The sequence below is a fragment of the Dama dama genome, chromosome 10 (assembly GCF_033118175.1).
Source record: "Dama dama isolate Ldn47 chromosome 10, ASM3311817v1, whole genome shotgun sequence".
Taxonomy (NCBI): Eukaryota; Metazoa; Chordata; class Mammalia; order Artiodactyla; family Cervidae; genus Dama; species Dama dama.
Genome location: NC_083690.1, coordinates 27,501,209 through 27,524,552, shown reverse-complemented (window position 1 = coordinate 27,524,552; position 23,344 = coordinate 27,501,209). Strand labels below are relative to the sequence as shown.

The 23,344-nt window shown below is 52.1% G+C and overlaps 2 protein-coding genes across 4 annotated transcripts; both read left to right on the top strand.

Moving 5' to 3' along the window:
* The first annotated feature begins 5,588 nt into the window (after positions 1 to 5,588).
* ZNF764 (zinc finger protein 764) lies at positions 5,589 to 16,226 on the top strand. 3 transcript variants are annotated; one of them, XM_061153230.1, is made up of 3 exons: positions 5,589 to 6,282; positions 11,751 to 11,864; positions 12,636 to 16,226. In XM_061153230.1, the coding sequence occupies exons 1-3, from the start codon at positions 6,081 to 6,083 to the stop codon at positions 13,547 to 13,549; spliced, it is 1,230 nt and encodes a 409-aa protein (XP_061009213.1). In that variant the 5' UTR covers positions 5,589 to 6,080; the 3' UTR covers positions 13,550 to 16,226. The 3 variants fall into 3 exon arrangements, with proteins under 3 accessions (XP_061009213.1, XP_061009214.1, XP_061009212.1); XM_061153231.1 differs by lacking the exon at positions 5,589 to 6,282 and adding an exon at positions 11,048 to 11,595; XM_061153229.1 differs by lacking the exon at positions 5,589 to 6,282 and adding an exon at positions 11,048 to 11,595 and having other exon boundaries at positions 12,633 to 16,226.
* Positions 16,227 to 20,381: 4,155 nt separating this feature from the next.
* ZNF768 (zinc finger protein 768) lies at positions 20,382 to 23,065 on the top strand. The gene is made up of 2 exons (XM_061153222.1): positions 20,382 to 20,664; positions 20,955 to 23,065. The coding sequence occupies exons 1-2, from the start codon at positions 20,577 to 20,579 to the stop codon at positions 22,550 to 22,552; spliced, it is 1,686 nt and encodes a 561-aa protein (XP_061009205.1). The 5' UTR covers positions 20,382 to 20,576; the 3' UTR covers positions 22,553 to 23,065.
* The last annotated feature ends 279 nt before the right edge of the window (positions 23,066 to 23,344 follow it).

The window sequence follows — 23,344 nt, the reverse complement described above, 5'->3', positions numbered from 1 at the left end:
AACCATCTGAAGCCTCTGTGGGATTTTGTGCAGGGCTCCAGGGACACAATGACTCAGGTCCAACATTCAAAAGATTGATTGGGGCTCTAATGGAGGAGTCCAGAGGCACCACCATCCTGGTTGGTGATATGCCAGGAAATGCAACTTGGAAGAAAAGGAGTGGTTGTGCTTCCCATAGCACTACTTAAGAAATGGTTGTAGTGAGATTTTTCAGGCAGAGGAAGTAGCAATGGAGGCTTATTTCCTAAAAAGGATAAAAGATGGACACAGTGTGGAGTGGAGGTTAGAAGCATGGGCCCTGGAGTCAGACTGTCTGCCTTCAGATCCTGACTCAGCTGCTTTATAACTGTGAACTTGGGCAAGTCACTTCTTGCTCCAAGTCACCTCTCTATGCCTTACTTTCTTCATCTATAAAACCTGGATAATAATAGCATCTAAAAAAAAAAAAATAGCATCTATCTCATAAGACTGATGCAATGGTTAAATAATACAGGATGATGCCTTGTACATTAGAGTTTAACAAACATTGGTTATTGTTATTCAGTTCAGTTCAGTTGCTCAGTCGTGTCCAACTCTTTGCGACCCCATGAATCGTAGCACACCAGGCCTCCCTGTCCATCACCAACTCCCGGAGTTTACTCAAACTTATGTCCACCGAGTCGGTGATGCCATCCAGCCATCTCATCCTGTCGTCCCCTTCTCCTCCTGCCCCCAATCCCTCCCAGCATCAGAGTCTTTTCCAATGAGTCAACTCTTCGCATGAGGTGGCCAAAGTATTAGAGTTTCAGCTTCAGCATCAGTCCTTCCAATGAACATCTAGGACTGATCTCCTTTAGGATGGACTGGTTGGATTTCCCTGCAATCCAAGGGACTCCCAAGAGTCTTCTCCAACACCACAGTTCAAAAGCATCAATTTTTCGGTGCTCAGCTTTCTTCACAGTCCAACTCTCACATCCATACATGACCACTGGAAAAACCATAGCCTTGACCAGACAGACCTTTGTTGGGCAAAGTAATGTCTCTGTTTTTTAATATGCTACCTAGGTTGGTCATATCTTTCCTTCCAAGGAGTAAGCGTCTTTTAATTTCATGGCTGCAATCACCATCTACAGTGATTTTGGAGCCCCCCAAAATAAAGTTTGACACTGTTTCCACTGTTTCCCCATCTATCTCCCATGAAGTGATGGGACCAGATGCCATGATCTTAGTTTTCTGAATGTTGAGCTTTAAGCCAACTTTTTCACTCTCTTTCACTTTCATCAAAGGGCTTTTTCGTTCCTTTTCACTTTCTGCCATAAGGGTGGTGCCATATGCATATCTGAGGTTATTGATATTTCTCCCGGCAATCTTGATTCCAGCTTGTGCTTCTTCCAGCCCCGAGTTTCTCATGATGTACTCTGCATATAAGTTAAACAAGCAGGGTGACAATATACAGCCTTGACGTACTCCTTTTCCTATTTGGAACCAGTCTGTTGTTCCATGTCCAGTTCTAACTGTTGCTTCCTGCACTGCATACAGGTTTCTCAAGAGGCAGGTCATTGTTATTCAAACACAACACAAAATAGTATGTGAGCAGGACCATGTCTCCAAGAGGAGACATGAGCAGGTCTTCTGGATCAAGGAAGTCTTCCTAGAGGAGGTATTTCCAACTGTCCTTGAAGGATGAGAAAGATTTCAACCAGGATGGGCATGTATAGGGAATGAGCAGCAGCTCCACTGGATTGAAGCATAAAGACTGAAAGTAAAGAATAATGGATACCAGATGCAATCGAGAAGCGGGACCTATCTGGGAGGATCACAGATCCTAATGGGGGATCTTGAGGCTCACCCTGTAGGCACTGAGGAGCTATAGAAAGTCCCTGAGTAGAAGCAGAGCTCCTGCCGTCAGAAACTGTCAGAAAATGTCTTTGTCTGGACTTCCCTGGTGGTCCAGTGGTTAAGACGCCAACTTTCCAATGCAGGGGCTGAGGGATTGATCCCCAGTCAGGGAACTAAGATCCCACATGCCCTGTGGCACAGCCAAATTTACACACACACACACAGACACACACACACACATATATATATATGTCTTTGTCAAACAGTGTGGAGTGTGACCCATGAGAGGAGCCTGGGCATGAGGCATGAGAAATCTGCTGGGCATCTGCTCCCAGGTAGAAGCAATTAGTAGCGGGACCAAGCTAGAAAGCAAGACATTTTTTTTTTTTTTTTTTGTAGTTGCCCTTGTCTGCTGACCTTGGAGCTGGAAAGAAAGGTATTCCTGAGAGATTTCTGTCATAGAACCTGCATGCTTCAGTGAACTGACCAACATGAGCTGTGAACAAGTAAGTCCCAGAGGTTTCAAGTGTGGAGAGCTGCAACAAGGGAGCCCAAGCACCGGGGGAGGGTATGAAGGTCCAGGGGTGACCAGTACTGGATAGGATGAGTCACGGGGGGCAAGGGGAGAGCTGAAAAGAGGAGGAGCCACCAAAAAGGAGGGGGCAGAACCAGGCATAATGTGTCGAGCAGAACTGCCCAGGTCAGCACTTGGCACAGAGCAAGTGCTGTCTACTCTTTCTTGTTTATCCAGTTAACAGATATCTACTAGGCATTTAACATGTACCACAACTCCCAAGCACTCAAACAACATACTCATTTCCCATGACTTGACCCCTAAACATAACCCTATTATGTACTTTTGGTACAGAATCCACCTGCAATGGAGGAAACCCTGGTTCGATTCCTGGGTCAGGAAGATCCCCTGGAGAAGGGCTAGGCTACCCACTCCAGTATTCTTGGGCTTCTCTTGTGGCTCAGCTGGTAAAGAATCTGCCTGTGATGAGGGAGACCTGGGTTCGATCCCTGGGTTGGGGAGATCCCCTGGAGGAGGAAATGGCAACCCACTCCAATATCCTGGCCTGGAGAATTCCATGGACTACACAGCCCACGAGGTTGAAAACAGTCGGACACAACTGATCAACTTTCACTTTTTCTATTACGTACTTTTAATATTTAGGGTCCGTGTTGATGTTTGACAGAAAACCACAAAATTCTGTAAAGCAATTACCCTTCAATTAAAAAATAAATTAATTAAAAAATATTTCAGTTCAATTCAGTCACTCAGTCGTATCTGACTCTTTTGTAGCACACCAGGCTTCCCTGTCTATCACCAACTCCCCGAGTTTATTTAAACTCATGTCCATGGAGTCAGTGATGCCATCCAACCATCTCATCCTCTGTTGGCCCCTTCTCCTCCCGCCTTCAATCTTTCCCAGCATCAGGGTCTTTTCCAATGAGTCAGTTCTTCACATCAGGTGGCCAAAGTATTGGAGTTTCAGCTTCAGCATTAGTCCTTCCAATGAATATTCAGGACTGATTTCCTTTAGGATGGACTGGTTGGATCTCCTTACAGTCCAAGGGACACTCAAGAGTCTTCTCCAACACCACAGTTCAAAAGCATCAATTCTTCGGCACTCAGCTTTCTTTACGGTCCAACTCTCACATCCATGCATGATTACTGTAGCTTTGACTAGATGGACCTTTGTTGGCAAAGCAATGTCTCTGCTTGTTAATATGCTGTCTAGTTTGGTCATAGCTTTTCTTCCAAGGAGCAAGCATCTTTTAATTTCATGGCTGCAGTCACCATCTGCAGTGATTTTGGAGCCCCCAAAAATAAAGTCTCACTGTTTCCACTGTTTCCCTATCTATTTGCCATGAAGTGATGGGACCATCAGATGCCATGATCTTAGTTTTCTGAGTGTTGAGTTTTAAGCCAATTTTTTCACTCTCCTCTTTCACTTTCATCAAGAATCTCTTTAGTTCTTCTTCACCTTCTGCCATGAGGGTGGTGTCATCTGCATATCTGAGGTTATTGATATTTCTCCCAGCAATCTTGATTCCAGTTTGTGCTTCATCCAGCCCAGCGTTTCTCATGATGTACTCTGCATATAAGTTAAATAAGCAGGGTGACAATATACAGCCTCGATGTTCTCTTTTCCCAATTTGGAACCAGTCTGTTCCAAGTCCAGTTCTAACTGTTGCTTCTTGACCTGCATACAGATTTCTCAGGAGGCAGGTCAGGTGGTCTGGTATTCCCATCTCTAAGAATTTTTCACAGTTTGTGTGATCCACACAGTCAAAGGCTTTGGCATAGTCAACAAAGCAGAAATAGATATTTTTCTGGAACTCTTGCTTTTTCTATGATCCAAGAGATGTTGGGAATTTGATCTCTGGTTCCTCTGCCTTTTTAAAATGCAGCTTAAACATCTGGATGTTGATGGTTCACATACTGTTGAAGCCTAGCTTGGAGGATTTTGAACATTACTTTGCTAGCGTGTGAGATGAGTGCAGTTGTGCAGTAGTTTGAACATTCTTTGGCATTGCCTTTCTTTGGGATTGGAATGAAAACTGATCTTTTCCAGTAGTGTGGCCACTGCTGAGTTTTCCAAATTTGCTGGCATATTGAGGGCAGCACTTTCACAGCATCATCTTTTAGGCTTTGAAATAGCTCAACTGGAATTCCATCACCTCCACTAGCTTTGTTTGTAGTGATGCTTCCTAAGGCCCATTTGACTTTGAATTCCAGGATGTCTAAATAAAAAAGTATTTAGAGCCCATCATTTTAATTTCTTCTCTCTACATTTAATACAACAGAATGGAATCGTATACCCACTCCATTATTCTTGCCTGGGAAATCCCATGGATAGAGGAGCCTGGTGTGCTAAGGTGCCTGGCATTGCAGAGAGTCAGACATGACTTGGTGACTACAGAACAACAGTGGAATGGCATAGGTGACCTGAAGCACTTTTTCTGACTTCCAGGTCCCTGATTCTTGCCCTACCCCAGATCCAACTGCTTCTTCGTAACCTGGCCTAAAACCCCACCTCTCTCTGGTTGCTGAGATTGTGTCTTCAGTAACCCATCGTGTCATGGGTTCTGGAGTCAGAACCCTCACTAGCTGTGTGGCCTGGGGTAAGGTCATTCCCCTGGGCCTTGGTCTACTGATCCAGAAGGGTATTTATCTCTGAAGTGTTCTGAGGGATTAAATGAGTTAATCCGGCAGATGCACTTAGAACAGAGTCTGGCATGTATTAATAGTAAGTGATTGATCAAGGTAAGCTAATATTATTGATCTTAGTCACATCACAGAACCAACTGCAGTTCTTGTATAATTGGCCACTGTTCTGTTAGGAGAGCTTGGAATTGGAAGCACACAGAAATGGAGCATTGAAAGCAAATGAGTCCTGTCATCCCTTAATTCATCTCACATTTTTAAACTTTTTTCCATCTAACTTTTTTTTACTTCAATCCTGACTTAATAACTTGAGAATTCAGTTCATTCCACAGTGTCAGCAGGGGGGGCCCGAAGCGTTAATGTTGCATTTCTGGAACACGTCTGAAGGAGGCAGAACCAGGAGGAAAGGCTGGATGTATTAGGAGTCTGAAGACACAGAGTCACTAACGGGTTTCCTGACTTTGGGTCTTAACTGGGCTTCAGTTTCCTCTTCTGTAAAATGCCTGAACTCTAAGGCACTGAGAAGCATGCGTCCCAGTGTCCTCAGTAAGATCCAGTAAATGCGTGAAAATATGATCGATATCTCTGTAGGGCGTAGACACTCACTGTAGGAATATTTAAGAAACCGTTAGTAGAGGTATGGTGGGGACTGAGGCCGAGGACATTCACTGAATATTCTTGTGTAACCTTCTAAAAGAAAAATAAAAATCTGAGAAATGAATTAGTTCGCTAAAAAACCTTTTTTAAAACATCAGGTCACTGGACGGGCCTTCTTTCGGGGATTGAGAAGAGGACGTTTGTTCGGACCGCCCCTGATTCCTGGCCCTGTGGCCACTCTCCAGTGTCCCTCTCCGCCGCGCGCCCGCGCAGCCGCCTCACCTTTCACCCGCCAGATCTGAGCGCGGACGCCGAAGCAGCTGCGGCCATCTTAATTATGGGCAAGAGGCCCTTGCAAGGCCACCGGCAGAACAGCAAGGGAAGACAACTCGAGGGGGTAATAAACCAGATCATCAAAGCCTTTCTCTAACATGGACGGTAGAGTGCCACGGCCTCTTCTGAGGGCGCCTTTTTCTCGGCCCACGGAACAATGAGTTCGGTTAACAGGCTGTTTCCCGCCGTCCTAGAGGGGCCCCACTACAAGCTACTTCCGGTCGCCTGGGCCCGGAGGGACCCACCCCCGCCCTGCACCGGAGGCCGAGTCGCTAGAGTCTCTCCCGGGAGAAGTGTGGGTGGCCGAATGACTCCACCCTGGGCTCCCAGCGGTGTCGGTGAAGAACGGCGGGAAGAAGGTGGGAGAAGGCCGTGGGCATCGTGAAAGTGGCCCTATATTTCTTCCCCGAGGAGTGGGGTGTCTGCGGTGAAAAACCTCCACCTGGGCGTGTACGGTGACGCCCAGCGTCCCGCATCTGCCTCATGATAATTGGTTCCCGGGATCCTTGCCAGATCAGCCTGACTGAAATTAATGACTTACCCTCCACTGTCAGATACCAGCGCTGGCTCCCCAAGACTTGTGCAAAAACTAGAGAACCTGTACCGGCCTTCAAGGCCCATAGCACTCTAACCTCTTCCTCTTTCTCTACCTGCACGCCATCTCATTGGCTCCTGCCAAGTAGAATCTTCGTTCTTTGGACATGCTTCTAGCTTAATGAGTCTTTGTTCTTGCTATTCTGCTCTGTTATACACTACCCTTCAGCTCTCACACCCTTCACTGCCATCTTCAAGAAGTTTCTTGGGAGAGGGATGAATTGGGACACATACACACTGCTATATATTAAATAGATAACTAGAGCTTCCCAGGTGGCTCAGTGGTAAAGAATCTGCCTGCCAATGCAGGAGACATGAGTTCAGTCCTGATCTGGGGAGATCCCACGTGCCAAGAGCAAGTAAGCGCAAGTGTCACAACTACTGAAGCCTGCGCGCTCTAGAGCTTGTGCTCTGCAACGAGAGGCCACCACACTGAGATACCCTGGAACTGCAACTAGAGTAACCACCACTCACCGAAACTGGGAAAAGCCCTCACAGCAACAAAGATGCAACACAACCAATACAGAAATAAAAATTAAAAAATAAATAAAATAGATAACTAATAGGGACCTACTATAGAGCATAGGGAACTCTACTCAATACTCTAATGATCTATATGAGAAAAGAATCTAAAAAAGAATCAATGTATATGTGACTGATTCACTTTGCCGTACACCTGAAACTAACACAACACTGGCAATCAACTATCCTCCCAAAAAATTTATAAAAGAAGAAGAAGGAAAGAAAGAGGGTAAAGAAATTTCTTCTGGAGCTCTTCTGGCCTGTACTGGAAGTCTCCAAACTGCGGCTCTGTGTCCATCTTTAACCCTGAGCACAATCTGCCCAGAAGTCCTGTCTGCACCTTTGCCAGCAAAGCTCCTATCTGGAATCTCTCTTAAAACATCTAGAACAATCCCTGGCATATATGAGGTGCCCCGTGTGCTGTGTGCTTAGTCGCTCAGTCGTGTCTGACTTTTTGTGACCTCATAGACTGTAGCCTGACAGGCTCCTCTGTCCATGGAGATTTTCCAGGCAAGAATACTGGACCAACATGCTGTGCCCTCCTCCAGGGGATCTTCCCAAACCAGGGATTGAAACCAGGTCTCCCACTTTGCACGCTTATTCTTTACTGTCTGAGCCGCCGTGGAAGCCCGAGGTGCCCAATATATTTTCATTAAATGAATGCAAAGGTGCCCTCAGGCTGCACCTTCATCCCCATGCCATTGAGTGTAATCATGGTTTGCCTTTACCGACAACTTGGCCCAGTGCACTCTCTCTCTCTCTCTCTTTTAAATGTTTATTTTATTTGGGTGCTCTGGGTCTTAGTTTTGGCAAAGGGATCACATGGACTCCAGTTGTAGCTCACAGGCTCAGTGGTTGTGACTCAGGGGGCTTAGCTGCTTCAAGGCTGTGGGACCTTAGTTCTCCAACCAACGATTAAACCTGAGTCCCCTGCATTGCAAGGTGGATTCTTAACCACTGGACCACCAGGGAAGTCCACATAGGTAGTCTTAAGAAATGTTTATTGAATGAGTAGCATTCTGCCCAGTTTTGTGAAAACTGAAAGTGTTAGTCACTCAATTGTGTCCGACTCTGTTGTGACCCCATGGACTGTAGCCCACCAAGGCTCCTCTGTCCATGGAATTCTCCAGGCAAGAATACCAGAATGGGTTACCACTTCCTTCTCCAGGGCATCTTGACCCAGAGATTGAACTCTCATATCCCACATTATTTCTGGCAGATTCTTTACCATCTGAGCCACCAGGGATCCCCAATTTTGCCAGACCCCAAACCAGCCCTCATCAAATGGGTGGAGCAGGAGACCCAGCTGTGGGGTACAGATGCTCAGGATTCCCAGGAGTAGGAAGTCTGAAAGAAAGCCAGAAAGATGAAAAGAAGAAGCGATGTCCCAGTTCCAGCTGGAAGGGAAAAACGTTTGTTGAGTAAGAAACACCATCTGCATGTTCTTTACCGCTGACATTACTAGTTTTTGCTGATCTGAATTTATGACACCCACTGGAGATTGCAATCTTGACCTTCTCTTTCTCACTTAATTGGCTCTGAGGCATCCAAGTGGTCCCATGATTAGGTCATACTTTATGAATCATCCAAAGGTCAGTGGCCATGTGTGAATTCAAGTTTAGAAGGGAGGCAGTTTGAGACTTCCCTGGCAGTTCCGTGGTTAAGATTTCATGCTCCCAAGGCATGTCCCACAGCATGGCCAAAAAATAAAAGTTTAGGATGGAGGCAGTTTATCTGTCTCTCAGGTCCCTGGTCCCTGTAACAACTGCTTCTCTGGTTGAGAGTATCTCCTCTGTTGACCCTGGAGTGGGTGGGAATGTCCCTGACCTGCAAGCCCTCAACTGGCCAACACAGTCTAGAAGAGGGCTTCCAGGGCCTGGGTACCCACTGAATGCTTCTGTCTTCGTGAAGTTTGATTCTATCACCCTGAACATAAGTAGGCCTTGGAGAGTTCACAGGGGGAAATCTAAGTTTTGAATCTGTTTCCCAGCACTCATTCAGAAAAGTGATACATTTGGAAGGGGTCAGCAGAAGGAGTCTATCTGGGAGTTGTCATGAGGCCCTGGAGTCAGAGACACTGATGTGGTCTTTGAGCCTGTGGCCAAGGCTTCCTGTAGTCGGGGTTTTCGCAGGCCCTCAGCCTGTGCCCAGCTTCAACACCTGGCACTGAGGATTTACCTTCATCCCCATCTGGAATGCAATCATGCTTTACCTTTACCTTCAACTTGGCCCAGTGCACTCTTTTTTTTTTTTTTTTTAATATTTATTTTATTTGGCCGCGCCAATTGTGGCATGTGAACTCTTCGTTGCAGCATGTGGGATCTAGTTCCCTGACCAAGGATTGAACCCGGATCCCCTGTAGTGGAAGCATGGAGTCCCAACCACTGGACCACCAGGGTAGTCCAGGCCCAGTGCATTCTGGAGAGGACCCTTCACCTAGTGCCATACTTCTCAAGCTATTTGCTGACTCACTACTGTCCCCACAGTGGAAGGTGCTGCAGCCAGAGGCCACTAGTAGACCCACCAGCCTGGTGCCATGGACCCTGAGGGCCATCTAGGGGAGCAGACTCTGCCCTAGGTTCTTCTCCAGGAGGGTCCAGACCCCCCTGCAAGTTTCCAGCACTACCCAGGGCTCTCTTCCAGGTCTGTGTGTGATGGGGATGGGCACTGACAGGTGACCAAAAGCCTTCACTATTAATGGAAATTTTCTATTGTCTTTTTTGTCTTTCAGGGGGCCTGAGAGGTGAGGAGGACTAGGGTCCCTAGGCAACTCTGTGCCCTTAGTCCTTGTTCTCTACTAGCCACCCTCCAACAAGCCTCTCTCCTTGGCCAGGCTGACCCCTCCCAAGTTTATGTCTTCCCTTTTTCTTCTGTTGAGATGATGATGATTATTATTATTTGGCTGTGCTGAGTCTTAACTGCAGCATGCAGGATCTTTGATCTTCATGGTAGCAAGCGGGATCTTTAGTTGTGGCATGCAAATTTAGTTGCAGCCTGTAGGATCTAGTTCTCTTATCAGGGATGGAACTGGGTCCCCCTGCACTGGAAGTGAGGAGTCTTAGCCATTGGGTCACCAGGGAAGTTCAGAGATCAGGTCTTTACTTGCCCAGCTTCCCTGGGGAGAAGCAGCCACTAGATACAAGGAGCCTGCGAAGGTCTCAGGGATGCCTTTGGAAGGAAGGAGGCAAACAGACCAAAGCTCCAGAGTAGCCCGCAGACCAGCAAATGCGAAGCATATGTCCATGAAGTGTGTAAAATGCAATGATTGATTTATCTGGCCAAAGGAAAAATATCAAGGCTTCTTAGGGCAGGGTATGTTTATGAAGGCGTGTGGGAAGCACTGAGTCAATAAATGTGTCCACTGAGAGAAAGTGCTTGGAGGTAAAAAGGATGAAGCGAGTTGGTGCCATTTGCTAAGACAAGACCCCAGGGGCGGCAGGCAGAGGGAAAAAAAGGATGAGTTCAGCTTGAGCCTGCAAAATCCGAGATGTTCATGGGCCATCCATCCCAGGGCTCGGTGGCAAGTGGCTCTGGGACCAGGAATTCAAGGAACTCGCCTTGAGCTAAAGCTAAATGGATGTTCGGGAGGCGTCCTGAAGGGTATGTGGGGAGGGGGTAAGCTTACAGAAAGGGGGTTCTTCCGACCTTTCTCAGACCTCATCCTACCCTCCCCCGGATGCCAGCACGATCTCCTGAAACTTAAGTTCCCAGAATTTCAATAGCTCGATCAAGTTTCTTTCACCCGCTCCATTCTTTTACCCTCAACACTGGGGGAAGAGTGCGGTCACCCAGCGATGGGCCAGCCACGAAACCTAACGTCTGAAATCACCGCGCGGAGCGGGTCCAGGGTCGGGGCTGGAGGTCGCTGCTCCAAGCCTGAACCGGGCCGCGGCGAGACCTCCAGCTCGGCGGGCGCGGGGACCCGGCGGGGAAGCCCGGCCGCCGCGCCTCCGAGGCCCGGCGCCGCGTTCTGGAGAACGCCGCCCCCCCCACCCCCCGCAACCCCGCCCGGGCTGGTGGCGGCGCCTTCCCGGGCGCCTGTAGCCGCCGCGGCCATGTTGGCTGAGGGCTCGAAGACAAAGCCACCTGGAGACAGCCGGGTGGCGTCATCCGGGCACGATGGCGCGGGAGCGAAATGCGTGGGGCCGCGTGGCCGCCATCTCTTAGGAGAGCACCTTCAGCCACCTGCCCTCAGTGTTTAGCCACCCCCGTGGACCCTCGAGGGGCCGTTCCTGCTCTCCCGGCCTCCCGACCGCGCCCCGACTCTTGACCCCAGCCGGGGAGCGTTCTGGATCTCCGAGGTTCCGCGGACCCCGGCGGGTAGGGGTGGCGCCGGCCCGCCGCCGGGGTGGCATTTATGATGGCGCCGCCCCCGGTCCCGCTCCCCGCGCGGGAACCTAACGAGGTCGGGCCCCAGAGGGGGACATCCGAGCCCGTGAGCTTCGCGGACGTGGCCGTGTACTTCTCCCCGGAGGAGTGGGGGTGTCTGCAGCCCGCGCAGAGGGCCCTGTACCGGGACGTGATGCGGGAGACCTATGGCCACCTGGGCGCGCTCGGTGAGGCCCCACCTGCTCGCCTGTGCTCACACCCCAGTCCACCCCGCCCAGCCTCTGGATCCTGCACGTGGCGTGGGAGGCCCCAGGAAGCCGGGACTGTGGGCGGCGGCCTCCCCCGCAGCGTGGGCTTTGCGTTCTCTCTCCCTTCCCTCCAGGCTTCCGAGGCACCAAGCCAGCCCTCATCTCCTGGGTGGAGGAAGAGGCAGAAATGTGGGGTCCAGATGCCGGGCCGCCTGAGATGGGAGAGTGTCTTACAGAAGCAGACACAGGTGAAGCAGTGGGGACTTTGTCCCCTGGGGACTTCCTCTGGGTCCTACCCATCATGTTACCCTCTGCCAACTCCTTACGTGCTCATCAGTTTCCTGCCTGAATTGCTTTCCCAGCTAAGGTTATTATTATGCCTGATCCCTGCCTAGCTTCTGGATTCAGCCTGGAAAGGGCCCGAGAGTGTGACCCAGGCATCCCTGCCTCTCTGCTCCCCAGCTCCTCCGAACCTGAGCCCCTGACCTCTAGCTGGTCTCCCAGTTCCTCTGAGCGCCACATCACCCCACCTGCCGTTTGCCTGTTCTCTAGCTCGTTCACCACCTCCTGTGTTCACTTTGTTTTTGTTATATTTTTGTCGCAGCCTCCTTTCTCTTGGCTGGTACTGTTTTGTTCCTCTGGTTCATCCTGTCCTCCTGTTGCACTTGTGCCCAGCCCCTGTGAGCCTGGCAGTGCCCGCCCCCTTCATGCCTCTCTGTGCTGTTCCTGCTGCTGGCTGCATACTTAGATCCACTCATGCTCTGTGGTCTAGCTTAATTGTCGTCCCCCAGCCCCCAGAATGTACCCTGCCCCTGTCCTTCCTTCTCTTTTTGTCTCTACAGTTTTTCTTTCTGTCCCCTGCGACTGAGGGTAAAGTGTAACTTCTACCTTCCCTGGCCTGTACCGAGCTGAGTCCCAGAGGCAGCCGTATCTAAGAGGCTTCTCTGTCCCCGTAGTGAGTGTGAGCAGCAAGGACCAGGATAAGCTGAGGTCTGAGCTCTCCCCTTGTCTCCCAGCAGGTTCCAGAAACCAGCCAGAAAAAGGAGAGAGAGGAGGGAGGGAGGCACTGGGGAAGATCCTTTCTGTGGACGCTCAGCTTCCCGAGCTGACGGCTCTCAAACCCCTCTCTGCTGGCTTTCCTTACGGTTGCCAGCAACCACCGAAGGTGCCTCGCCGGGGTCGCCCGCCACTCTCTGCCCACCCCCCGGTCCCCAGAGCCGATCGGCGGCATGGCTGCTACGTGTGCGGGAAGAGTTTCGCCTGGCGCTCCACCCTGGTGGAGCATCTCTACACCCACACCGGCGAGAAGCCCTTCGGCTGCCCGGACTGTGGCAAGGGCTTCAGCCAGGCGTCCTCTCTGAGCAAGCACCGGGCCATCCACCGTGGGGAACGGCCCCACCGCTGCCCGGACTGCGGCCGGGCCTTCACGCAGCGCTCGGCCCTCACCACCCACCTCCGGGTCCACACGGGCGAGAAGCCCTACCGCTGCGCCGACTGCGGCCGCTGCTTCAGCCAGAGCTCCGCCCTCTACCAGCACCAGCGGGTCCACAGCGGGGAGACCCCCTTCCCCTGCCCGAACTGTGGCCGCGCCTTCGCCCACGCCTCCGACCTCCGGCGCCACGTGCGCACCCACACCGGCGAGAAGCCCTACGCGTGCCCAGACTGCGGGCGCTGCTTCCGGCAGAGCTCGGAGATGGCCGCCCACCGGCGCACCCACAGCGGCGAGCGCCCCTACGCCTGTCCTCAGTGTGGCAGGTGCTTCGGCCAGAAGTCGGCCATGGCCAAGCACCAGTGGGTCCATCGTCCAGGGGCGGGGGTGCGCAGGGGTGGGGGTGCCGCTGGGCTGCCTGTGTCCCTGGCCTCTGCCCGAGGGGACCTGGACCCCCCCGTGGGCTTCCAGCATTACCCAGAGATATTCCAGGAGTGTGGGTGATGGCTTCATGGGTGACAAGGCCAAGGGTGAAGATGTAGACATTGTTTGAGGCCCAAGATGGCCTCAGGGGCCTCAAACTCAGGCAACTCCGGGGAGGTCACAAAATTCCCAGAGGGCGCTGAACCTGGGGGTGGGGGGTGAGGACCACTTTATCTTAGGCCTTCACCAGTTTCATCTGCTGAGACCTTGTCCCCTGTGGTCCCAGACTCTAGAGCCCCCTTTGCTGAGTCAGGGCAGAGGTAAGAACCCCCACTAGACTTCCACTATGGGGAAAGGCTGTTTCTCAGTTTAGGTATAAGAGGACTGAAGTGGAGAATTTTGTTTTATCCACTGACTTGACTGCAGAAGTTAAAAACTGATGGCCAGGTACTGAATCTGGTCTCCCAACAGCCTTTTACAATACATGTATTTTTAGACCAGCCAGCATTTTTAAGTGTTATGAATTATTGGTTAAGATGTAAAAATCAGGCTATTTCACACAAAAAACCAAGTTTCTGGCTTCTTGAAAAAAATCCAAAGATTTGGCGACTTGACCTGAGTTCCCACAAAGCCACAATTGACAGGAGCTGAGAGGCCCCTTTGAATGGAGCCCAGGCTCTTCAGTTCAGCCCACCTGCCAGCTCCTTAAGCACCTCCTGACCAGTGTCAGCTGCCACTTGTCATGGCTGTCTCTGGCAAAGCAGGCCCTCTCTATCTGGCATTTTCTACTCATTTACATGACCTGTTGGACTCCTGTAGTCATTTTTTAAAAATGTATTTTTAATACATAAAAATATATATTTATTTTATTTATTTGGCTGGTCTTAGTTGCGGCATGCAGGATCTAGTTCCCCAACCAGGGATCAAACCCGAGCCCACTGCACTGGGAGCACTGAGTCTTAGCCACTGGACCACCAGGGATACCCCTTCCTATAGTCATTTGAGTTTACAAACTGTAGTCTATGGCATTCAGTTGTTCTTGAATCAGGGATTCAGGTAGACAGCACATTTGTGAAAGGGCAGGAGGAGAGAAGTAAAAGCGGGCTTTTATGTTAGATCTTGGCGCGTATTGCATTTTATGGTTTATAAAGGACTGTCTTGTCCATCAACTCAATTCACCCTCATAATTGCCTATGGAAGGAAGCATCTGCTTGGAGAGGACAGATCTTCAGGAAGAGGCAGTTAGGACTGAATCTTCTCAATATTTATTTATTTGGCTGCATTGGGTCTAGTTGTGGCACACAAGCTCAGTAGTTGTAGGGTGCAGGTTTAGTTGCCCTGTGGTATGTAGGATCTTTGTTCCCAGGCCAGGGATTGAACCTGCATCCTCTCCATTGGAAGGTGGATTCTTAACCAATGGACCACCAGGGAAGTTCCAGGACTGAATCTGTTGCCCCAAACAAGTGGTGTCTCCACCTCGGCACCCCTCAGCTGCCCTGCACTTCCTGTTTTTGAAGGAGAAGGACCCAACAGCCCCTGCGATATGCTGGATCTTTGTTCCCTTCTTGGGCCTCCCTGGGAGAGCCCTATGGCTTAGGCTTTGCCACTTTAGGCTCAGTTGGGAAGGCCTCATTACATTTTTTTTTAATGGCTTTATTTCATTTAATCTTTTGCTCTATGGCATGTAGGATCTTTATTCCCTGAGCAGGGATCAAACCTGTGCCCCTTGCATAGGAAGCGCAGAGTCTTAACCACTGGACCACCAGGGAAGTCCCTCATCACATTTTTGAACTGAAAGAGATCTTACGCTTTCCATCCTTTTGCAGTTGGGGACACAGACTGGGAAAGACTGAGCAACCTGCCCAAGATCTCACACAGGGTGAGAGACACTAGGATTCTTGGTTTCCTTCTGTCTTTACCACACCACTCCTGAGTTCCTTGCCAGCGTCTCAGCCAGAGTTCTGGAGGCATTTCCCAGATAGGGACAGAGCAACCCAGTGTGAGTGAAGCCCAGGTACAGGATGAGTGACAAAGCCAACAAGGCAAGGGAAAAACCAGCGTGAGAGGAGAGTTCCAGGGCCAACAAAATCAAAGCTTGCATCTTCACTCTCTAGGATCTCCATCACCAGCAAAGCGGGACCAGAACAGGAACATCTGGGGTCAGTAGCCAGAGGGAATTGTGCTTGTCTATATTCCCAAGCTCTGCACAGAATCCCTCCTCCATCACCCTGCGACTCCATTATTCATCTACCACTCACTTCTTTGGTCAGAGTCCAGCATTGCCCAGGTGATGGAAGCAGCCAGCCATGGACAGACAGACTTTCCTGCCACTGGTCAGGACAACCTTTCACCTCAAGTAGGATTAGCAAGGGCTTATGTCCTCGGTTGCCTTCTGACAGCTCAGCCCTGTGTCTGGCCTAACTTAGGAAGAAACCAGATTTGTCAACCTAAAGGAACTTCTGAAGGAAGAGGTTGAAAATTTTGGGGAAAGACACTGTTTAGGTAAACTGATGAACTGACTTGATTCCAACCTAACTGGCTCCACCAAGACCTCTCTTAGCCTTAAGTTCACTTGGAGAATTTGCCAACTGTCACAAGGGAGATGTGGGAGTGAGGAGAGACACCTTGGCAGTAGCATCTACCTTTTAATACCCTAAAGAAGCCATCCTTCTGCCCTTCAGCACTGCCTGAGGAACACACAGCCTGCAATACCAGTTCTCAGCTCAGCCTCAAAGCCAGATCTAGACCCTGCCCTGAGCTTGCAAATTAAAAGTATTGTAATTACTACTTTCTGTTGAGTACTTTGAAGTTTTCAAGACTTGCTTAGGGCCCCCAAACCAAATCCAACTCCTCTGCTTCCTGCCCTCCTGACCCAACTTTCCTCCACTTAATTTTTGAGTGTCATGGACCACCTAAAGCCTCAGTCTTGCCCCCTTCTTAGCTCCTCACTCCTTGGTATGGATTCTTCCCTGCCAAAGATAGGGCTCCTTTTTAATTATTGGCTACACTGGGTCTTCGCTGCTGTGCATAGACTTTCTCTAGTTGCAGCAAGTGGGGGCTACTCTCTAGCTGTGGTATATGGGCTTCTCATTTCAGTAGTTTCTCTTGTTGCAGACCATGGGCTCTAGAGCGTGCAGGCTCAGTAGTTGTGGCTCACAGGCTTGGTTGCATCCAAGGCACGTGGATTCTTCCCAGACCAGGGATTGAACCTAGTCTTCTGAATTGGCAGGCAGAGTCTTAATCACTGGACCACCAGGGATCTACCATAGGTCTTTGAGGCTCAGTCCGCAGAGCACGTTAAGCCAGGAAGAGGGTTTTTCTAGGGCTTCTTTGATGCATCAGGAGAAATGCTTGTCTGTACCAGTGAAAACCTGAGCCCTATCCACATGGCCTATCCCTAATGTGTCCAAGCCATGTAAAGGGTATTGATTTGAGTTCCAAAGACCCCCTAAGTCCAGGTGGGGTGGTGGTGGGGGGGCTGATATATGTTTATGTGTATCTTTCTAGGAACAGTATGTGCAAAGACATTTATGATTCAGAGGCTAAAATCTGCCCCAGACCAGTATTTTTCAAAGTAAGGCCTTTCTGCTGCAGAATTACATGCAGTATCTTTTCAGAAAGCAGCTGTCTCCCTAGGCTCTGTCCCTAGTCTGTTGAATCAGTATTTCCAGGAATGGAATCTTATGCCTGCTAAAGTTTGAGAGGACGACTGCTCTGAACAGAAAAACTTATTTTTCTGGCTGCTCTTAGCTTTACAAGTGTGGGGGTTGGTCTCTGGGCATGTTCTAAATGTGTCAGGCCAGCCGATGACCTTGCCATAGACAGACTCCCATTTCCTTTGTTCTTCCCAAAAGGGCCTGTGCCATGACTGGTCTTTTCCTGGGTACCTTAAATCTTGAATATACCAGGGCATCGCTTGTAGCATCTGACAGAAGGACTTTTACTTATTTTTTTAAAGGTTTTTTTTCTTTTTTTTTTACTATTATTTATATTTGGCTGCACTGGGGCTTTGTTGCTATGCAGAGACTTTCTCTAGTTGCAGCAAGTGGGGGCTACTCTTCGTTGTGGTGTGCAGGCTTCTCATTGCTTCTTGTTGCAGAACATGGGCTCTAGGGCACCTGGGCTGCAGTAGTTGTGGCACACAGATTTAGTTGCTCCTCAGCACATGATCTTCCTGGACCAGGGCTCGAACCCATGCCCCCGGCATTGGCAGGCAGATTCCTAACCACTGCACCACCAGGGAAGCCCCAGAAGGCCTTTCAGAGGGTTTGTCCGTTGCATGCAGGGAGGAAGCAGATCACAGAGGAGCCCCTCTCACACCGAGATCCTACCTTGAATGTGGGCCAAGCCACCATAAACTGAGGCTGCCCACTGAATGGCTCTGCCCTGGTGCTGCTGCACACCACGGGATGATTCTGTGGATAAAGTGGTTGCCCAACTCAGGACACACACACTCAGGGTCAAGTTGGAACCCTCATCAGAGGCTTCCCTGTGCTTCTAGCCTGTCAATGCTATGGATGGGTGGCAGGCAGAGAGGCTGGCTGCCTCTCGAAGGCCCACTGATGAGAGAGGACAGGTGCTGGAGGAGGTTGCCTGGCAGTCGGTCATGTGCTAACGAGACTGAATTTCCACGTGGAAATACTGGTGCCAGAGCTGACTGAAGCCCTGGCCCCACTCCTGCTACTCATGGGGCTTGAGGCCTGTGCTATGAAGAGTGCAGGCAGTAGACCATGTCAGAGCTGGGGCTGGAGGGCTCACTATACACTTTGCAGGGGATGGCTGCTCTCTGGTGTGAATTTCCTGGTAGGTTGGAGGTCAGAGAGAAGTGTCTCATGAAGGTCCTTTGTGTACTTTGGCGATGATCAGAAGGTGCCCCAGGTCCCACTCTTCCCACAATCACTGCACTTGTAGGCTCTTCTGCCTGCGGACCCTCTAGTGCTGGGTGAGCCGTTCTCCACAGAGGTTTTTGGACAGACATCGGGATGGGAGAGAGGTATGGAGCTGGAAGCTGATCCCTTTTGGAGGGCAGAAAAGGACTTCTGCTTTATTAGTAGGAAGGTGTCTGTCTGTGATTGTTTGTAAGCCTCTACTGAGAACTGAGATTGCTTCTCTCCAGCCTTTGCCCATTTGCAATTCTCCAAATTCTCCTTCTCATCTCTTTTTGGGAGAATGGAAGATGTCATCTTTCCTCCCAACCAGTTTCCTTCCTTCCTTTGTCTGAGTAGGCAACAGGAGAACAATCTATGGTTCTTGCATCATTCATAAAGGGAGAATTTGGTTCATTAGTTGTCAATAGTTTTAGCAGCAAGGGTAGAAACAGGTCAATAATTGGATTCTATTCAGTTGTCTTTCCAGGGTCACTTTTCCTTTGATTCAAAGCTGCACCTATGTTTCTCAGGTTCCCTTTCTCTAGAAGCCTCTATCCAAGTCAGACAGGTCACACAGGAGTGGAAAATTCTTAACTGCCTTAAAGGCCAGATGGTTCTCTATCCACTTCCCCTCCTGAACTCTATTACCCTCACCTGAAGGAATTCTCATAGGCTTCTTGCCTCCCTGTGAGAAAATCCAGGAACCAGGGACTAAGGCTCCAAGGGACTGAGTTAAACTCAGGCTTCGGAGCAGGTGGAGGGGAGAAGCAGGGTAACCGAAATGGAAGCAACCTTTCTGCAGCAGGATTTCCTATCCCCTCCCCCGCCAACAACCTCCTCTGCCCCGGACTGGCCCCTTTGGGAACCTGGAACGTGTGAGAAAAAGAGAACTCCTGGGAAGGCGAGAGAGGGGAGCCAAGGGAGTCTGTCCTCAGACCCCTGTCTTTCATTCTTCAGAAAGATAAAATCTAATGAAAGGTAAATGAGGGCGGGAAAAGCCCTGAAAGTACAGGTCAGAGAAAACGAGAGACGCCAGGACCTCCCTCGCACTCCTCCCGGGGGCACTTCTGGAGCACGGAGGGGGTGGAACCGGCCTGCGAACCCTGCAACCAATCAGAAAGGGGCTTTGCGTTCCCTGGCGACCCTTAGCGCTTAGCAGTTGGTGTAGTGGGAAGAGGCGGGATGCTGAGAGCACGAGCTCCACCAACCAATCGCGGAGCTCCCTGGGAGGAGGGGCGGTGCCTCTGGAAACTGGAGGCGGGGCTGTTTCCTTGGCAACGATCCTAGCCCTCCCAGAGCGGGAGAAGGGTGGAGATTAGAAGAAGCAGCGAGGTGCAGGGGGAGGGGGTCGACCAGAAGTGAGGGTGGGAGCGCCCGTATGGGGGAGTGGAGTTCAAAGAGGGGTGTCCCGGACTCAGGAGCCTCGATGAGCCTAAGTCGGGGGTGAGGGTAGGGGGCAGGTCTGTCCAGGTTCCCGAGGCGCGGCCAGAACTGACCCCAAGGCCCGGGAGGGGAGGGGAGCTAGACACCGCCCCCGCTGGCGCCGGGAAGCGTCGCTCCTTCTCGCTGACCTTGGTCTCGCTTGTTGCCTCGCCCTTGGCCACAGGCGCTGACGGACGCAGGGCACAGGAGACGGACACATAGGCCCTCGGGCGGACGGAGACCTACGACATAGGCACATAAACTGTCTCAGCCTCTCCCGCTGGCTCCAAGGCGCCCAGTCTTCCCCCTACCTCGACGCCGGGGCCATCCTGCCCAGGGTTAATGCCAACGAGTTTCCACCTCCAGCCGCTCCTAGAGAGGCCGCGAAGCTAGCCGGCGGGGGAAACTGGCCGCGGACGGACACTTCCTGTGCGGAGGGGAGGGGGTCGGCCAGCCGCAGCCCAGCCGGGGGCTGGGAGGCCAGACGACGGGGTCTCGGGTGGGGAGCGGTATCCGGGGGCAGCAAGGCGAGTCGTGAAGCCCCTCACCTCCGAGGCCACGACGCTTGGGGGCCTGCGAGGACCCCAGGGCAAGCTGAGACCTTGTGGGTGGGGGCGGGGCCGCGGGTAGGGGAGGGGCCCGGCGGGCCGGAGAGGCCCAGGGTCAAGACGTCCGGCCTCAGGGGCCGGGGCTGGACAGCCGGGTCCCCTGGCCGGCGCTGAGCGGGCGGGCGGCGAGGGCTCGGGTCTTGGGGCACTCAGACCGAGTCGCAGGATCGTCCACCATCGCCCCCGCCGCCGCACTGGGAGCCGGCGGGGATGGAACGGGAGGCGTCGCCGTGGGGCCTCGAGCCCCGAGATATGCAAAGTCCTGATGAAATGGGGAGCCCTGAAGGGTCCCTCAAAGGTGAGGGAGGGAGCGCCCCTCCGAGGAGTGTGCCTGGGAACGGGAGAGGGGCTGTAGTGGGTGGGAGGGGAAGAAAGCAGGGGGCTTGGACACCTGGGACTTGGAGGAGGCGGGGTCGGGGACCCGGTGGCCTGGGTTTGCTGAGGGGGAGGTGGGAATTTCAGCACTTGCCCAAGGGCCAGCGACCCTGATTGAGGAGGAGGGAAAGGTTTGTGGCAATTAATGGTGGGACCCAGTAACCTTCCAGGTCCCACACAATCTGGGTTTTTTGTAATTCTCTGATCCTGCAGGCAACATGAGTGAGAATGAGGAAGAGGAAATTTCTCAGCAAGAAGGCACTGGGGACTATGAGGTCGAAGAGATATCTTTTGGGCTTGAACCCCAGAGCCCTGGTTTTGGGCCACAAAGCCCAGAGTTTGAACCCCAAAGCCCCAGGTTTGAGCCTGAAAGCCCAGGTTTTGAGTCCCGAAGCCCTGGGTTTGTGCCCCCAAGCCCTGAATTTGCACCCAGAAGCCCTGAATCAGATTCTCAGAGCCCCGATTTTGAACCTCAGAGCCCTAGGTATGAGCCCCAAAGCCCTGGGTATGAACCCAAGAGCCCTGGATATGAACCCCGGAGCCCTGGGTATGAACCCAAGAGTCCTGGGTATGAACCCCGGAGCCCTGGATATGAATCTCAGAGTCCCAGGTATGAATCCCAGAGCCCAGGGTATGAACCCCAGAATCCGGAGTTCAAAACCCAAAGTCCTGAATTTGAAGCTGAAAGTTCCAAATTCCAGGAAGGTGCAGAAATGCTTCTGAATCCTGAAGAAAAGAATCCCTTGAGCATCCCCTTGGGAGTCCACCCATTGGACGCCTTCACCCAGGGGTTTGGGGAACAGCCTGCAGGGGGCATGCCCCTGGGGCCCCCATTTGAGATGCCCACAGGGGCCCTGCTGGCTCCACCCCAGTTTGAGATGCTCCAGAATCCCCTGGGCCTGACGGGGACCCTTCGTGGTCCAGGCCGCCGGGGTGGCCGGGCCAGGGGTGGGCAGGGCCCAAGGCCCAACATCTGTGGCATCTGTGGGAAGAGCTTTGGGCGGGGCTCCACCCTGATCCAGCACCAGCGCATCCACACGGGTGAAAAACCCTATAAATGTGAGGTCTGTAGCAAGGCCTTCTCCCAGAGCTCTGACCTCATCAAACACCAGCGCACCCACACGGGCGAGCGGCCCTACAAGTGTCCCCGTTGCGGCAAGGCCTTCGCTGACAGCTCTTACCTGCTTCGCCACCAGCGCACGCACTCTGGTCAGAAGCCCTACAAGTGCCCGCACTGCGGCAAGGCCTTCGGCGACAGCTCCTACCTCTTGCGGCACCAGCGCACTCACAGCCACGAGCGGCCCTACAGCTGCCCCGAGTGTGGCAAGTGCTACAGCCAGAACTCCTCCCTGCGTAGTCACCAGAGGGTGCACACTGGGCAAAGGCCCTTCAGCTGTGGCATCTGTGGCAAGAGCTTCTCCCAGCGCTCGGCACTTATCCCCCATGCCCGCAGCCATGCCCGCGAGAAGCCCTTTAAGTGCCCCGAGTGCGGCAAGCGCTTTGGCCAGAGCTCGGTGCTCGCCATCCACGCCCGCACCCACCTGCCAGGCCGCACCTACAGCTGTCCCGACTGCGGCAAGACCTTCAATCGCTCCTCCACGCTGATTCAGCACCAGCGCTCGCACACGGGCGAGCGGCCTTACAGGTGCGCCGTGTGTGGCAAGGGCTTCTGCCGCTCCTCCACGCTGCTGCAGCATCACCGGGTCCACAGCGGGGAGCGGCCCTACAAGTGCGATGACTGTGGGAAAGCCTTCTCTCAGAGCTCCGACCTCATCCGCCACCAGCGGACCCATGCGGCCGGCCGGCGCTGACCCGGGGCCCCGTCGGGGTTGGGGAGCTGGTGGGCAGAAAAGAAGCGGACAGGGAGCTAGAGCAACCTTGCGAGAGAATAGTGGAGACCCTGGAGGAGAAAAGAGATTCTAGGAGGTGAGGGGGCCAGGGTGGAGGAAGTGACATGCCCTGGAGAGTTGTGGGAAATGGGCTATGAAGAGGGGTTGGAGGGAGGCCAAGCTGGCAGCCGGAGGCTCTGGGAGAGATCGAGAAAGAGGTCAGCGGAGAGCTGGTCTCAGCAGCAGCATGCCCCTTGGTGGAAGCCTGGCTTGGCAAAGTGCTAGATGGGGGTGGGGGGAGGGGGGGCCGGGTTACTTAATTAGATTGGGTAGCTTAGACTGGTAGCTACTGAGACCCTCATTGAATCAGGAAGGGGTGAGGGGAGGGGGGGCCAAAGTGGGGCCTGGCTTCTGAGCGCAAATCCCTGCCTCTTGTCTTCCTCAGGCTTTGGAGCCCCTGAATTTGAGTTCAATAAAAACCTTTATGTGATAAAAGAGACTTGTCCTTAAATTATGTGTGTGGGTAGTGCCCTGGGCATTGAGAGACTCTAGGTCATAACAGCAGCCAACGAAGCCATAAGGCCTTGTCTGGGAAGTCCTTTTATATTCAGTGTTTCACTGGAATCCTATAATCGGAAGCACAGGAGACATGACTTGCCCATATCTGCTCAAGTTCATGTCCTGTGCTTTGAATCCTGCACAAATGCGAAGGGGGTTCACTGTCGGTGTGAGGAAACTCTCAACTTTTGTTCACAAACACAGAGGGTCTGTCCT